Source organism: Anomaloglossus baeobatrachus, chromosome 11 (genome assembly GCF_048569485.1).
Source record: "Anomaloglossus baeobatrachus isolate aAnoBae1 chromosome 11, aAnoBae1.hap1, whole genome shotgun sequence".
Taxonomy (NCBI): Eukaryota; Metazoa; Chordata; class Amphibia; order Anura; family Aromobatidae; genus Anomaloglossus; species Anomaloglossus baeobatrachus.
The window spans coordinates 131,788,065-131,805,674 of record NC_134363.1 but is presented as its reverse complement, the minus strand read 5'-3'; the positions used below and the strand labels follow the sequence as shown (position 1 = coordinate 131,805,674).

Sequence of the window (17,610 nt, the reverse complement as noted above, 5' to 3'; positions counted from 1 at the left end):
AGTGCATTTCACAAACTTTACTTGCCTGTATTTCAGAAACTATACATCCGATCTCACAACTAAAGGTATGTATAGAATCAGCATGATAACACCAGTATAGCCCTGGCTTTAGCTTATATAGGAAAATCCTGGTGGTTGGTCCTCTTTAATGAAACCCACCAACAAAATTTAGTTGTAGCCCAAAATACATGTTTATTTTATTAAAAAGGAAATTTACTATCAAAAAAGTGTTCATAGTTTTTAAAGGGATACTGGCATCTGATACATGTTGCCTCAATTACGGACAGAATGAATCAGATACTGGCAGTGTTAATGCAGTGTTTCAGAGAAAACATACTTTGACCAGCCAGTCGGAGACTATGGCTCTGATACATCAAAACTGGTACTATTCCCTCCAGTCTTCATAAGTGGGGGGGGGGTCAAGATTGAGTTAGATGCTCATGATTCATTAAAAAGCAGTCCTTAATAAGTCAGGAGCATCTGATGAGTGGTGAGCGCTCTGTGTACAACGCTGTGCCCGACTGGAGAAAGACTTCTACTATGGGCTAACCAAACGGCGAGAAAATCAGTGCGAGTGGAGTGCGATAAAACATCGCATTCCCCTCGGACCAATTCTAGCCAGTGTGTCAGCACCCATGAGCGATTATTTTCTCAGCCCTAATCGGACCGAGAAAACAATCGCAGCATACTACGATTGTAAGACGAGACTCTTTTCTCTCGCACCCATTCAAGTGAATGGGGAGAGAGAAAAATCGCACTGCACTCGCGGTACACTGGTGTACCGTGCGTTCAGAGCGAGAATCACAATAGCCGGCTGCGGAGGAGAAAGGGAGAGAAATACCTCCCCTCCTCAGAGCCGGTCTGCCCCTCCGCAGCGCTGGTCCGCCCCTCCTGAGAGACGACCTGCCCCCAGCAGCTGAGGTCCGCTCGCAGGGTCGGACCTCAGATGCAGGGACACTCGCATGACACTTGGCTCCTGCTGTGCTGTCAGCGCGAGTCGAGCGTCATGCGAGCATCGCACTAGTGCCCCGTGTGGCCCCAGCCTATAAGGAATGCCGGAGCTCAATATGAATTAGTCACTCTCCCGCCACACCCTGTCCTGCCCCTGCTTTGTGGAGTTTGGATAAATTGGTGTGAAAATGAAAAATTTTTGCACAACCTAATTTTGCAAGTTTTCAAAGCAATTTTTGTCAGAATTCTGCCAAACTTGCGTTGATGAGTTGGAGCCTATGTGACTAGTGTAAGGCAGGTCTCTGGCGGCTTCTCCGTACCTGATCGCATTATCTGACAGGTCTAGTCCCTATGAAATTTTTCAATCTAGGATATCGGGGCAGGGAGAAGCTGTCAGGGACCTGCCTCATGCTACTCATCCAAGACATATAGTCTCTGGTCGGCTGTTAAAAATATGTTTTCTCCCAAAATCTGCAGCTTTTCAGAGCAGCTATAACTCAGACAGTGTCTGGTTCAGGCTGCCCGAAGTTCAGGCAACATGAATCAGTTGACAGGTTCCTTTTAAAGTGGTTCATGTCTATATGTCTAATTAGAGGAGATGTATGAATATCAGAGGTTACTTATCACAGACAGGCTAGGTGATGGGTGTCTGATCACTGGGGCCATCATCACTAGAATCCCACCGATTACGAGAAAAGGGCTCACAAGTCCTGTGGATGGTTGGTAGGTTTGGTTCTTGGCACAGCCCCCAATTTGATGGAATCCCCTGATCAGACAGAAAGGAAAACTGCTGGAAAAGTGTCTCCCTTTTGTGTGTAGCAATTCCGTACATTATATTACAAAATCTCTACATGCCGACAGTTCATAGACACATTATTCTTTACATTCAGTAGCTGGCAATGTGGCCTATCCTAGTCCTGCTCATACACAGACCAAGTGTTCGGCTGGGTTCACATGTCCTGTGATCATCCGTTATCATGGATCCGTTAGAGATCCGTTTGAAAAAAAGTTGTGCGATTTTGAGAACACAACTTTTTTGTCCTTTGTTAAATAACGGATGTCAGCCAGATCCCTTTTTAACGTGAAGTCTATGGAAAACGGATCTGTTAATGAATTGCTATTTATCGTCCATTTGTAACGGATCTGTTAAGAAAACAACAACGGATCTGTTACAGATGCAAGTGCAACGAATGGCTAATTATTAGCAATCTGTTAATGAATCTGTTATCCATAGACTCCCATGTTAAAAAAACGGATCTGGCAGAAATCAGTTTCCCAACGGATCTGTTCTAATGGGTGACTACAGAACATGTGAACACAGCCTAACAATGTATCAATGTGGATAAGGCTGAGTTCACATACCCAGTAATCAGCTATTGGCAATGGATACAACAGCTGGATAAGAATAGATCCGTTAACAGATTGCAAAACAACGGATAGAATTTTAACGGATTCATTAGCATTTAAAAATCCATAGTTAGGCTAAGGCCTCTTTCACACATTAGTTTTTTGTTTTTTTTTGCCATCAGGCACAATCCGGTTTGTGCCTGATGTGACGGATCCGTCGCAGATTGTGGCAAAACTGATGGGACGGATCCGGTAAAAAAACGGATCCGTCTCGTCATTTTTTCCCTTAAGGCCAAAGGTTATTTGCTATGGAGAGACAGAGAACTTTTTTTTTGTGACCAGAAGTGAATTTATACAATGACTGGGCATGCACAGAAACAAAACACAGATCCGTCGCCTGATTCTATCATTTGACGGATGATGATGGATCCGGCACCCATAGGCTTCCATTGTAAAAAAAGACGGACGGCGCTGGATCCATGGCCTTCCGTTTTTTCGTTGGTCTCAAAAAACGTTCGTTTGGACATTGCTTTTGGCAGATGCACAATTTTTGTACGACGGATGAAACGTGAGACCATGCGTCGCAATCCGGCGCTAATACAAGTCTATGTGAGAAAAAAACGGATCAGACACCGGATCCGTTTTTTTCCCAATTCGCCGGATTGTGCCTGATGGCAAAAAACTGATGTGTGAAAGAGGCCTAAGGCTAAATTCACATGTCCAGTAATCATCCATTAAAATGGATGCATCGGCAAAAAAGTTCTGCAAACACAACTTTCTTGTATGTTTTGAAAAAAATAATTTTTGCTGGATCTGTTTTTTTACATTGGAGACTATGGAAAATGGATCCAGTAAATGATTGCTATTTATTTTCCATTTGAAACAGATTCTGTAAGAAAAAAACAGATCCGTTACAAATAAAAGGACAATTTTCCATAGACTTCTATGTTACAAAAACTGGATCCTGCAAGAATCAGTTTTTTTCAAAAAGGAAAAGAAAAATGTGTTTGCATAACTTTTTTGCCAACTGATCTTTTCAGGATCCATTCGTCATGAGTCCAGGTACAGATCTCTTAGGCTGAGTTCACATGTCCAGTAATCATCTGTTAAGGCCACTTTACACGCTGCGATATCGGTATCGATATCGCTAACAAGCGTATCCGCCCCCGTTGATTGTGTGACACGGGCAAATCACTGCCCGTGGCGCACAACATCGCTAACACCCGACACACGGACTTACCTTCCCTGCGACGTCGCTGTTGCCGGCGATCCGCCTCCTTTCTAAGGGGGCGGTTCGTGCGGCGTCACACGGCAGCCGTCCAATAGCAGAGGAGGGGCGGAGATGAGCGGCCGGAACATCCCGTCCACCTCCTTCCTTCCTCATTGCCGGTGCACGCAGGTAAGGAGATGTTTGTCGTTCCTGCGGTGTCACACATAGCAATGTGTGGTGCTGCAGGAATGACGAACAACATCGTACCTGCAGCAGCAATGATATTAAGGAAATGAACGACGTGTCAACACAAGCAACGATTTTTCACGTTTTTGCGCTCGTTGATCGTCGCTCCTTGGTGTCACACGCTGCGATGACGCTAACGGCGCCGGATGTGCGTCACTAACGACGTGACCCCAACGATATATCGTTAGCGATGTCGCAGCGTGTAAAGCGGCCTTAAGGCTGAGTTACCCTGCCCTGTTATCCATTAGAACGGATCCGTCAGAGATCCATTGGCAAAAAACAAACAGATCCAGCAGAAATCAATTATTTAACAATAGTCAAGAAACTTGTGTTTCGGAACTTTTTTGCCAACTGATCTCTGCAGGATCTGTTCTAATGGATGATTACTGGACATGTGAACCCAGACTTATACACTGTTTACATTAATAGAGTATAGCGCTCATGCAGAAAAAGGATTAAATGGCACTTCTGAATATATATTTTTCCAACACCATGGCTTTATGCATTGCTATTCCAAAGTGTGAAAAGTGTACTAAAAGGAGGTGGGGGGTGGATGAATTATAATATTATTTTTTTAGTTTTTATATTTATTGTACAAACCAAGAGCAAAAGATATACAGGACGTTCCAGCCATTGTTTATGAACTCTGATTCTAGCGGATCATTTATCATCCTGTTACTACTCTTTATACCATTTCAAGTTTGTGATTATCTCACACCAAGTGCCACAACTAATTCTCCAGTTTATAAACACTGGCGGTGACTGTGATCTTTCATTACCAATATACAACTGTTTCTTAAATTCACTTTTGATGATGACTTTACTTTGACGCTTCTTTGTTGCATCCACTTTATTGTGTATGTATTGCTTCCTATTTTGTATGCACTGCTGTAGGTCTTTTTGTTAACAAAAAAATATCAATGTAAATTATTGAAATTATTGAACAAATGATAAGTTTGTGATCTGTGGACCACTAATGAATAGGACAGGAGCACAATAATGCCCAATTGTGCACATAAGTGTCACGGGATATGCAACGATAGGACTAGGCTGTCTCTCAGACTTGCAAACTGCGCTGTCCCTTATCTAGGAGGTAGGCTTGATAATAGCCAGGTCTGAGACCCCACCATTACCCTGACTCGTGTACAAGCCTTGATCTTACTCCTCCTCTCCCACTCCCTTGGGGTGGGCCAGAAACACAATAACAAAACTCAGCAAACTGACAAGGACAAGGGAGAATGGAAACTAATACACACTGCACTAAAAACACACAGGAGAAACAATGTGTACAGGGGAACAACGAAAAAGGGAAGAAAGTAACGCACAACAGGGGAACGTTCACACACCAGAAGCGCAAAACAGATCACCATAAACAGGAGAAACACCAAGACCGGGATCGCTGGAGCTTATGCTGAAGCTACCATCGGCCCATACTGGAAGACGAATGTGCTTTAAATAAGAAGGAGGCAGTTGCACATGGTAATTAGCAATCTGAGCTCCTAGTACCTGCTCACCAGTCTGCAGTAATTAACTCCTGCAGAGCTGAAGACCAGTGAACCTGAATTAGACGACACCCGGAACTGGCTGAACAATTAAGAAGCCTCAGGTTGCGTCAGACTCTGTGGTGTGAAGAGAGTCTGACGATGGCGTGTCACCATGCGTGCAGAGCCGAATATCGAATGACAATAACCCAGTATATATGTTGTGAGACTATGACCGGGATTATCTATGACGGCCGGTACGTCTCGCCCCGGTTGTGCTCACTCCATGATAGAAAGTAACTCCACTCCGGGGTTAATGCTGTTTCCCTACAGGGTTAAAAGGAAACAGAAAGATGGGCGTGGTAGCTTAGTGTGTGAGGGAGTGAACACAACTCCCTGAGTTTGCTGCCGGAGAGGCCCATGTGTACTGTTGTGGACTTTTGTTTGACTATTAAACCGGATGCTGTGAAACTTGATGTCTGGATCCCGTGTCTTCTGCTGTGCAGCCGACCACACTACCTCCCATATGGTGGAGAATCGGCGGGCATGCCAGCCCGGTGAGGTGTAGCATCCATCCCTGGTGACCCAGCAGCGCATGTCCTGGATTCGAGCGGCTATACTACAGCCCAAACCCGGCGACGCCATGGAGGACATACTAAAGCATTTGGCTCAGGCTAATGCACAGCAGCAACAGACCAATGCACACCTGCTCCAATCCTTGAAATCGCAGGAACAAAGACACCAAGAACAGATGGTTCTCCTGGCCAAGTCGATCCGTGCCGGACCGGCAGCAACAACCCCGGGATCGGGTGACGACGGCAGCGTCCGGAAAGCGGTGAGACAAGCGTTGCAAAAGATGACCCCGGGGGATGATGTGGAAGCGTTCCTGGCGGTGTTTGAGCGGGTGGCCGAGCGGGAAAAACTGCCGATCCCCCAGTGGGCTGAGGTATTGTCGCCCTATCTGACGGGGGAGCCCCAAAAAGCATACCTGGACCTCTGTACCGAGGACGCCTTAGAATATGCGACCCTGAAAGCCGAAATACTTGCTCGGATGGGGGTGAATACCTATGTACGGGCTCAGAGGGTAAATCAGTGGTTCTATGAGGAAGCCAAACCCGTACGCTCACAGGCCTATGACTTGTTGCATCTCGTAAAAAAGTGGTTGCAGCCTGACACTCTGAGCCCGACGCAAATGGTGGAAAGGGTAGTTGTTGATCGTTTTGTGCGCACCTTACCCGTCACCATTCAACGGTGGGTAGGACAGGGCGACCCAAGTACCCTGGACCAATTAGTGGGCCTGGTAGAGCGGCATGTGGCTACGCAGGACTTGATACGGGACACTGAGACTTTGCGTACCGCCCGTCGGTCCGGCCCCTCCAAGCCTAGGGCCAAGGACCCACCGCTGACACCGGTGCGGGAGTCCGCTACCGTCCCGTCTGAGGCTGCACCCTCCGTCCCTGAGGTCCGGAAGGCTATGTACCCTAAACGACAACTCGTCAAGGGGGTTTCCTTCCCTATTAGATGTTGGCGGTGCCAGCGGGTGGGACATATGGAAGCCCAGTGTCCACTCACCACGGAGCCCATGGATTGTGGGGTTACCCGGCGGGGTTCAATGTATGCTCAGGTGGTGTGTACCGCTGACCTGGTCTCCCCAGAGACTGAGCCCCACTTGTGCCAAATACAGGTGAATGGATGTCCGGTTACAGGCTTGTTGGATTCCGGAAGCTTAGTGACCCTTGTGCGATCAACCCTAAGGGCTAAAGTAAAGGCCACAGGACGTACCGTGGGGGTGGTTTGCATACATGGGGACCGCCGAGACTATCCCACGGGGATTGTTACCATCACAGCACCTTGCGGTCAGGTGCAACATGAGGTGGGACTTATTAACTCTCTTCCCTATGACGTGATCCTAGGAAGGGATCTGCCATATTTTTGGACTTTATGGAAGGGACCTCCTAAGTCCCCTCAGATATTGGTCAGTCCGGGACCTGAGCCCTACAATCCTGAATCCGGGACGCCTGCCATAGGGGTCCCCATGATAGGGACAGAGTGTGAACCCGATAGGTCGCCCCTAGAGGTATTGGCAGGAGAGGCTGAGACGGTCGAACCCATCCCGGACTTGGAGGCATCCCCGGATACGTTTGGGACAGCCCAACTCTAGGACCCTACATTAATACATGCCCGGAATCGGGTGATAGTAATTGACGGGGTGGCACAGCTGCCCGGTGCCCAGGTAAGGTACCCCCATTTCGCTCTTAAGCAGGATTTACTCTACCGGGTAGATGAAATACGGGGCGTGGGGGTAGAGCAGTTGGTGGTGCCCCAGCCGTATCGCCGGCGGGTCCTCGACTTGGCTCATAAACACCTGATGAGTGGCCACCTAGGGGGTCAAGAAAACGCAGGAGCGAATATTGCAAAGGTTCTATTGGCCCGGGGTCTTTGGGGAGGTTAAACGGTTCTGCGAAACCTGCCCGGAGTGTCAGCTTACCGCACCACTGGCCCACTTTCGCAGTCCGTTGGTACCGTTACCCATTATAGAAGTCCCTTTTGAACGGATAGGGATGGATCTGGTGGGGCCCCTCGTAAAGTCTGCTCGAGGGCACCAACACATCCTAGTGATCGTTGACTATGCCACCCGGTATCCAGAGGCGATACCTCTCAGACATACTGCGGCGAAGCTTATAGCTCGGGAGTTGTTTGCTGTGTTCTGCCGGGTGGGGTTGCCCAAGGAGATCCTTACGGATCAGGGGACCCCATTCATGTCTAAAGTGACCAAAGAACTATGCCGGCTACTCCAGATCAAGCAGTTGCGTACATCTGTGTATCATCCTCAGACGGATGGGTTAGTAGAACGATTCAATAAAACCCTGAAAACCATGCTAAAAGGGTGATCTCCAAAGACGGGAAAGACTGGGATATGATGCTTCCCTATTTGATGTTTGCCATACGAGAGGTGCCACAGGCATCCACGGGGTTTTCGCCTTTTGAATTGTTATACGGGCGACATCCCCGGGGATTGTTGGACCTGGCAAAGGAAACATGGGAGCAAGAGCCCACCCCCCATAAAAGTGTGATTGAACACATTTTAGGAATGCAGAACCGCATAAGCGCGGTCATGCCAATTGTGAAGGAGCATTTACAGGAGGCTCAGGCCGCGCAAAGCGGCCGCTACAATAGACAAGCCACCGTGCGGACCTTTAAACCCGGAGATCGGGTGTTGGTATTGATCCCCACGGCGGAGAGTAAATTCCTGGCTCAGTGGCAAGGCCCCTACGAGATAAAGGAAAGAGTCGGGGTGGTCAACTATAAAGTATTGCAGCCCGGTAGGCGGAAACCTGAACAAATATACCATGTCAACCTATTAAAACCGTGGCAGGAACGGGAAAGCCTGATGGTTGATTTTTCCCCATCTCCCTCCTCTTCGGGTCGTTCAAACCCGGCTCCAGCAACCTCCGGAGAGGACGAACCGGAAGTAAGGATTGGAGAAGCCCTCACCAAGCAACAGAGGCGAGAGGCCAGACGGCTAGTTCAGCAGAACCCCGATGTCTTCTCCGAGTTGCCGGGTAGGACCAGTCTGATACGACATGACATTGTCACCGAGCCCCACCTGAAGGTTCGCCTGAAGTCATACCGCGTACCGGAGGCTCGAAGACAAGCCATATCAGAGGAAGTGAAGACAATGCTACGCCTGGGGGTCATCGAAAAATCCCAGAGTGAATGGGCTAGTCCCATTGTCCTAATACCAAAACCCGATGGCTCCTTAAGATTCTGCAATGACTTTAGGAGATTGAACGAAATATCCAAGTTCGATCTCTACCCCATGCCGCGGGTGGATGAGCTGATTGATAGGCTGGGACAGGCGCGATATTTTACCACGCTCGACCTGACCAAGGGGTACTGGCAGGTGCCACTGATGGAGTCCGCCAAGGAGAAAACTGCCTTTGTTACGCCGGAGGGTCTCTTCCACTATGTTGTCTTGCCTTTTGGGTTACATGGCGCTCCGGCCACGTTCCAGAGGTTGATGGACTTGGTGCTGGAACCCCACCAGGCGTATGCATCAGCGTACCTTGATGACATCATCATTTACAGCTCCGAGTGGCAGACCCACTTGGAACAGGTACAAGCGGTGGTGGACGCGCTTCGAACAGCCGGATTGACAGCCAATCCCAAGAAATGTGCGTTGGGACTCACGGAAGCCCGCTACTTGGGCTACGTGATAGGCCAAGGAGTGATTAAGCCCCAAATTAACAAGGTTGAGGCGATCCAGAAGTGGCCTAGACCCCTGACCACGAAGCAGGTTAGGGCCTTCCTGGGTATCGTGGGGTACTACAGGAGGTTTGTCAAAGATTTTGCGGGACTATCAGCCCCCTTGACGGACCTTCTCAAAGGCAAGAAGTCCGTCATGGTGCGCTGGACTTCGCAGGCCGAGGACTCCTTCCGGGCCCTAAAAGGGGTCCTGTGCGGACAGCCCGTTCTTGTAAACCCTGATTTCCGGAAGGGGTTCATAGTACAGACTGACGCCTCGGAGGTCGGCCTGGGGGCAGTGCTGTCTCAGGTGGTTCAGGGGGAGGAACACCCCGTCACCTTCTTAAGTAGGAAGCTCACCCCTCCCGAGCGGAATTATAGCGTAGTGGAGAAGGAGTGCCTGGCGATCAAGTGGGCCTTGGAGTCCCTACGCTATTACCTGCTGGGACGGCAGTTTCGCTTGGTGACGGATCACTCTCCACTGGTCTGGATGAGGTCCGCCAAGGAACGGAATGCCCGGGTTACCCGGTGGTTCCTTTCTCTGCAGAACTTCCGGTTTACGGTTGAACACCGGGCCGGTAGGTTGCAGGGCAACGCCGATGCCTTGTCCCGCGGCCCGTGTTTGCTAGCAGGAGTTCAACCCCGCTCGCTTGAACTGAGGGGGGGGGTATGTGAGACGGTGACCGGGATTATCTATGACGGCCGGTACGTCTCGCCCCGGTTGTGCTCACTCCATGATAGAAAGTAACTCCACTCCGGGGTTAATGCTGTTTCCCTACAGGGTTAAAAGGAAACAGAAAGATGGGCGTGGTAGCTTAGTGTGTGAGGGAGTGAACACAGCTCCCTGAGTTTGCTGCCGGAGAGGCCCATGTGTACTGTTGTGGACTTTTGTTTGACTATTAAACCGGATGCTGTGAAACTTGATGCCTGGATCCCGTGTCTTCTGCTGCGCAGCCGACCACGCTACCTCACAATGTGTAGACATTAAGTCATCAATGTAACTCACTTCACAATACAAAGTGGAAGGCACCGGAGAACCCCCCCTAAGGCAAGACTTACAAGACTCCCTTCTATGAGCCAGAGTCAGGAGCTACACAGAAAGGTCAGCTCACGTTGGAGAACTTAGCCCAACCACAATTTGCAAACCAGGGAAGATGGCAGGTTAAGTTTGGATATAAAAAAGGGGTTCCTTTTTAGACTATTGCCTATTTATGTTGGGGAAAGGTTCATAGGAACATAACTTATTGCTCTGTACTTTATTTGACCTTGACTAGATCAAGCATCCAGATCAGTCTGAGTATTACTGAGGTATCTATCCATATCCTCACGTGGAATAGCAAACCCCACATTCTTCTGGATGCTGAACACCGGCTTTAGAGGTTCTTACTGGTAAATCTCTGTCCAGCTTTGAAGGCTACATATTCTTTCATCCGTGATAAAGTAAACATTAAAAGTATCTGATCTCACAAAGAGCAACAACTTGTATTCTTAAAACTGTGCCAAGCATTGTCAAGTGTAGCTGAGAAATATTGGGTTGCCTACTAAGACACTGTAGCCACTATGGAGGGAAAGATTGACAACAACGAAGAATTGTCCAGACTGTTGGACTGGAGTACAATGTCTTTGTTGGGCAACCAAAGACGTGGAGTTCCCCTGATACCACCAAAATACTGTAGGCTTAAATTCTGGAATTTACAGATGGTTTTGGGTTGTCAGAGTTCAACTACGGTGGTGAATACATTGGATCCATAAATGCACAATGGCTAAGCCAACTGTTTCCTTGCAGCCATGGATACTGGGTTCAGATTTGACTAACAGCATGGAGCTATCAGAAGCAACCAGGAGCCTATTATCCTCCAGTGCAAGGTGTTCAGTTGTCAGAGACACGGACGAGATGAGGAGGCTGAACCTGACCACCACTGAGCAAGACATACAAGGGGGAACGTCAAGACTGGGCCAAGAAATAACTGAAGAAAGATTGTTCACTTTTTTATGGACTGATGAGATGAGAATGATTCTTGACGAAGCAGATGGATGTGTGCCACCTGTGTGGCAGCAGCCGAGCTGCTCGGATTCGGATTCTCAGTGGCTCGAGGGTCTCCGGACCCGGGGGTCGTGCAGCCAGTCAAATGAGGGGGTATTTACAAGGGATTATAGAGTTTGTGACGCCACCCGTGGTGTGTGGTAATTAGGACTACCACCGCTGCCGTTGGGAGTACGCGGAGATGATGAAATGGGGCAGCAAGGTGTTAGAACCCTCCACGGGTGGGGGGGAATGCCCTGGGACTTGGTGTGTGGGGTGTAAGGCCGCGGGATGCAGAGATCACTCATGTACTCACTCAGTCCATTAAGCAGACACTGACAACCGAGTAAACCAAATCTCTGGACACCGCTGCCGCTGAGGGGAGCTAGTTCGGGTCCCGTCCCCAATGGTGCTGCCTGGTGATCCATGACCTGCCTCCTGGCACTAAGTTCACTTCTCTGGTGGTCCCGGTAGTGTGAAACTTGCCGGGTCCCGCTCCCCACTGTGGCTAAGTGTGGGAGCTTGCTCTCAGGGTTCACGCTTGGGATTTTCGGGACCGTATTGAATGGAAAGTCCTATCCCCCTCGTTGCGCTAATGCCCCGATTTTGGAGCGGTTGGGAACGAATCTTGAAGGCTCCGTTCTCCACGGGTAAATTATCGGGTTGCATGCAGCTACTCCCCGACCTAGGGTCCACGTACCCCGTCATGCCTTGGTCCCAGCCCGGTGATAGTGCAAGGCCGCCGGCTGTCCTGCTCGACAGACCAGAGCCCCTTGCCACGATCCCCTGCGACCGGGGGTCCAACTGCTCTAGGCCCAGACCACCGTCTGCCACCTAGACAGTCTCCTTATGGGAGTCCCCGCTCCCGACCTCCTCAGAGCTCCTCACAGCTCGAGGGCTACTCTCTAACTCCTACTACTACCACCGCTCCCTCCCTGACCCCCCAAGTGGGCGGCTCTATTCCACTTAAGCCGTCCACTGGTGTGTCTGGTGGGTGTGGTGCAGGGTGTATCTAGGATTTAATTAGCTGATGTAGGCAACACCATGTAGTTAGGGACCCATAACCAAGAGGGAGGTGGATACTGCACGGAGGGTAGATTGTGCAATACCCTGTGACGACCTGATAGTCCAGGGGCGTCACAGATGGGCCATGGCTAGATCAGTAATGGGCATAAACCTCATCTCCGACTCAGACGCCAGCAAGGTGGAGGTGGGCACTGCTATGGGCTGGGATTATTAAAGAGATGAGCTAGTTGGACCCTTTCGGGTTTAAGATGGACGCACAATCAACTCCAAAACCTACTGGCAGTTTTTAGAAGACACTTTCTCCATCCAGTAATACAGGAAAAAAATCTGCATCTTTCAAGAAAACCAGAATTTAACTGGAAAGTCTTTACGGCTCGGCTGCCAGTAAAGGCCTTTAAAGATGGAAGAATAATGACCCAGTCCCTTCCTCACCTGACCTGAAATCTATTGAGAGCGTTATGGCCCCTTCTTAAATGGGAGATTTTCGGTGAAGGAAGAGTCGCCTCTCTGATCAGTGTCTGGGGGGCTGTGGTTGGTGCGGCCCAAAAAGTTGATTGTCAACAGATTATGAAACTGACATACTCCATTGATGGAAGGATTATATATGATATTGAAAAGAATCACAGCTATATTGGTCACTAAGATTTTTGTTAAGCGTCAATAATATAATTTTGTACATTTTGAGTTGTTTGGTTATTATTCTCACTGCAACAGATTATAATAAACTAATGAGATGGAAAAATGTACTCTCTTTATTTAGTTGCATAATAATTCTGCACATAAATATTCTCCTAACAAAGATAAAACCTCACTTTCACTATGTTAAATATTCAGGTTGCAGGCTTATTAACATTTTGGATTCACCAACAGCCCTAAAGTTGTTCACTAATAACATTAATCTTCAAAAATGCAAATTGCCTAATAATTGTGCACACAGTCTAATGGGGAGAGTGATAATTAATGATCTATGTTAATGTACACTGAACAAAAATATAAAAATATAATATGCACATTTTAGAGTGATTTTTTTATTGTAGCCAGCCTAAGGCACACCTGTGCAATAATCATGCTGTCTAATCAGCATCTTGATATGTCACACCTGTGAGGAGGACGGATTATCTCAGAAAAGGAGAAGTGCGAACTACACACAGATTTACCCAAAATTGTGAACAATAGTTGAGAGGAAAAGGCCTTTTGGGTGGATAGAAAAAGTCTTAGAAGTCCCAGAGAAGGGTCATTTAACATTTCTACCTTTGGAACCCAGAGACGGGTCGAATGACCTGAAGGATTTTAGCTAACATCCTATAATCACCGTCTTTTGTTCTGTAATTAAGGCCATTACTGTCGCACCACAGGAGGTTGTTGTTTTCCATTGATTGAGTTTAGCCATTTAGTTTCTAGTTAGTTCTATTCAGTTTACTAAGGGTCATTTGACCCCCTTTCGGAACTTCAGGGGGGAGCTCGAAATTTCTGGGACTTCTAGTGTTAAGTTCAGCTCATGAAAAAAAGAAGCAAAATCAAAAGTGTTACCTTTATATTTTTGTTTAGTGTATATAAGTGTATATAAACAAACAGTATATAAACAGCATATAAACATAGTGTATATAAAGAAACAGTAAATAAATGATCAAGTTGTTATTAGAAAGGATCCGGGACAATCTTCTGGAGGAGTTGTGGATTATGGAGGAGGAGCTGTGGCAGGTACACTCGTGAGAAATTCTGTACCTGACTGGGAGTGACCTATTGAGCCTCATTCTGAGATTATTCTCAGAACAAGGCTCCATAGGATTCAAAGGACGTTGTGGGACATTGCACCACTGGATTACATTGGAACTTTTAGGATTTCTTTTTAATTAATAAATTGATTGAGGAAATGTGGTGAGTCTTTATTCAAATAAAGCATTTTTTTCCTGTGTGTATTTTTTAACTATACACGCACCGAGTTAGTAATGGGGGTGTCCGATAATTGTCTCTCCATTACTAACCCCTAAGCTGGATGCCAGCTGTCAATTCACAGCTTCCATCAATCCCACAAGTATTACCCTGATTGCCACCGCAGCAGGACATTTGGGAAGAGTCAGGCAAAGCATCAGATTTGGTGCATCTAATGGATGCGCCATTTCTGGGGTGGCTGTGGGCTGCTATTTTTAGGCTGGGAGGGGGCCAAATAACTATAAACCTTTGCAATCTGATAAAACCAGCTCCCAACTGTCTGCTTTACCTGCGCTGGTTATCAATAATAGATGGGAGCCCACGTCATTTAAAAAATGTATTTATTGTTCACAGCAGCATACAGACATCTTCTCCAGGAGGAAAAGCTTATTCATTGGGTGCGTTGCAGCCTTTCAACAACCTTTATTAGCATATACACAGCACCAGAACTCCAGACTGGGATACAGACTTTTTTTTAAAAAGTCCATATTTGAGTTTGAGCCCCGGAGACCTGGTGTCTGGCATGAGCCCCAAACTTTACCATTCGTGTTCGCTCATCCCTACTCATCAATACTTTTCAGTGTAGAATGGGAAGATCAAGTAATCTAAGCGACGTCAGCTGAAACCTTGTCATTAATGCTAGACTACCAGGCTGCCATTTCAAAAACTGCCAATCTTTTGGGGTTGATGAAAACATCCAGTGAATGGGGATGTCAATGAAAGTGGGCAGAGGAAGGGGACAAAATTCTGATCAACAGGCAATGCACAATTAAGCAAATAGTAGCTGAACACAACGCTGGTGCTCCAACTAACCTCCGAATTCATAACGTAGCACAGTTAGGATATATCAGCTGTCTAAGGGAATCAGAATGGTAAGACAGTGGGCAGCAACTTCACCTTGTGCTTGAGTAGTATAGTCATGCATCACTGTGTGCATTATCCCTGTACTGTATTTCACTGGGAGCCTTATTTTGGACTCTCATCACTTGTGTCATTATGTGCTACACTACATAGGATATCCATGCACTATAATGCCTCTATGCATGTGCATTCTCTCTGTTCTGTTACATCACTGTGTGCATTCTCCCTGTGCTGTAAGGCTAGTTTCACACTTGCGTTGAACGGCATCCGTTGCGCATTGCGTTGTGTGACGGATGCAACGGATGTGTTGCATATAGTGGCACAACGGATGCAACGGATCGGACAAAACAGCGGAATCTGCTTTTTTTTTCTTCTTCTTCTTTATGGCTGCCGGGCGATGAACTGATCGTGCACAATAGCCAACCGCTGGGTGATCAGCTGATCGTTCGGCCGCCGAGAATGTGTGCGGGGGGCAGAGTGCGGGGTGGGTGGAGCTGAGCGGGGCCATGGCGCTGAGGATGTCAGTGCTGGGGACTGCATGGCTGGGGACAGGTGAGTGTGAGTATGAGTGTGTGTGTACATGTGGAGTAGAGTGCGGGAGGGGGCGGAGCCGAGCAGGGAAGTGTCGGGCTCCCTGCGCACATAGCCAGGGTAAATATCGGGTAACTAAGTAAAGCACTTTGCTTGGTTACCCGATATTTACCTTGGTTAGCAGCATACACCGCTTAGCGCTGGCTCCTTGCACACGTAGCCAGGGTAAATATCGGGTTTCCAAGCAAAGTTCTTTGCTTAGTAACCCGATGTGTACCCTGGTTACGTGTGCAGGGAGCCAGAGAGCGCATGCACAGCGAAATCCTAAGGATTCCGCTGCTCAAAAAACGTTACACGCTGCATTCCTTCCGCCCGGCGGAAGCAACACAGCATCGGCAAGCGGAAGCAACGCAGGTACTTCTGTCACAATCCGTCATCCTACAAGTCTATGGGAAGCAGCGGAATCCATTAACGGATTCCGCTGTTTTCCAAAACGGAGGATTGTGACTGAAGGAAAACAACGCAAGTGTGAAACTAGCCTAACTCCACTGTGTGCATTGCCCATATCTCTGTGTGTCCATCATACCTGTGCATAGGGGAAACCAACATAGTCACAAGATGGTCTTGCTGCTTAAAAACATCATGGTGGCGAAGATAGACAGAGAAAGACCTTTGTGCAAGAACAATATATGACCCCTTTGGAGCCTAGGAGCTCATAAAAATGCAAAATTGCACCTGCTTTGGAGGTAGAAATGACCCCCTGACCTCTTGGACGCTGTGGGTTGCACCAATGATATGCCCGCCCCTGAGTTACCTGCTTTGCCATCGAATGTGGCTGTCATTACATTTCCCACATACTATCAACCAGTTCTCTTAGGATCTTGATCAGAAAATATGCTTAATTATGAAGATGTCCAACAATAGAGGCTAACCATGGCAGTGAATATGGTTTTTATATACCATGTGCATAGATAGAAGAATATATAAATATATCAGATATCAGACAAACAGAAGATAAGAGTCATTTGCTCTTCTCCCCGTGACCTACCTGCCAGATCCTCAATGATGTCCAGGGATGAGCTCCAGGAGAAGCGCTCCACAGCACTGTAGCCCAGCTCCGTCAGGGATGTGGGGAGCGTCTCAAGCTCATAAGCTCCCCGTTTTTTCCAATACAGAAACATATTGAAGACAAATGCAAATAAATATCCCCAGATAAAGAATCTTAGAGAAGCCTCCTAAGGTCTTACTGCCTTCATTCCTCCCTCCAGAGCCTATTTCTTTGGATTTGGGGGATTTGTGTGAAATATTTTCGCTGTATCATCCCCGGGGTTAGAAGGAAACGGGCCGCTCTTTACTTCCAAAGGGGAGAAAAAGCTCTGAGGTCTGAACAAATAAAGAATTCATGTCCATAAAAGACAGAAAACTGGTAAAACACAGACTGTGGTTATACACTGACCAATGGTCTCCGCACCAGACCAGACAATGAGCCTTTCTCTCGCCTCCTACAGACGGTTTCGAAATTTTGTTTTTCATGGGCTCGGAAAGAAATTAATCTAAGGAAGTATGACATTTCAGATAAGGATAATTGCGTTGGTTATGGTTTGCTGTTCAGTTGCCGGATATTAAAAAAATAAACTCAATGGGGGGCAGTAACGAGGGGTAGAAAAGAGACCCCCCCAACATTTTACGTATGGACTTTATTCACTTTTTTTAATCTCTATTATGTTTTGTAGCCTTTCTTATGTATCTTTAGTATC

General features: G+C 47.6%; 1 protein-coding gene across 2 annotated transcripts in view; it reads right to left on the bottom strand.

The window, feature by feature from the left end:
- The window catches only part of PLEKHG5 (pleckstrin homology and RhoGEF domain containing G5), a 395,051-nt gene extending 377,768 nt beyond the window's left edge, over window positions 1-17,283 (bottom strand). The window contains exon 1 of one of the 2 annotated variants that reach the window (XM_075328647.1): window positions 16,902-17,283. In XM_075328647.1, the coding sequence (XP_075184762.1) occupies window positions 16,902-17,034 (133 nt within the window). In that variant the 5' untranslated portion in view covers window positions 17,035-17,283. The remainder of the gene's footprint in view (window positions 1-16,901) is intronic. The other variant, XM_075328648.1, reaches the window with a different exon arrangement.
- Window positions 17,284-17,610: the final 327 nt, after the last annotated feature.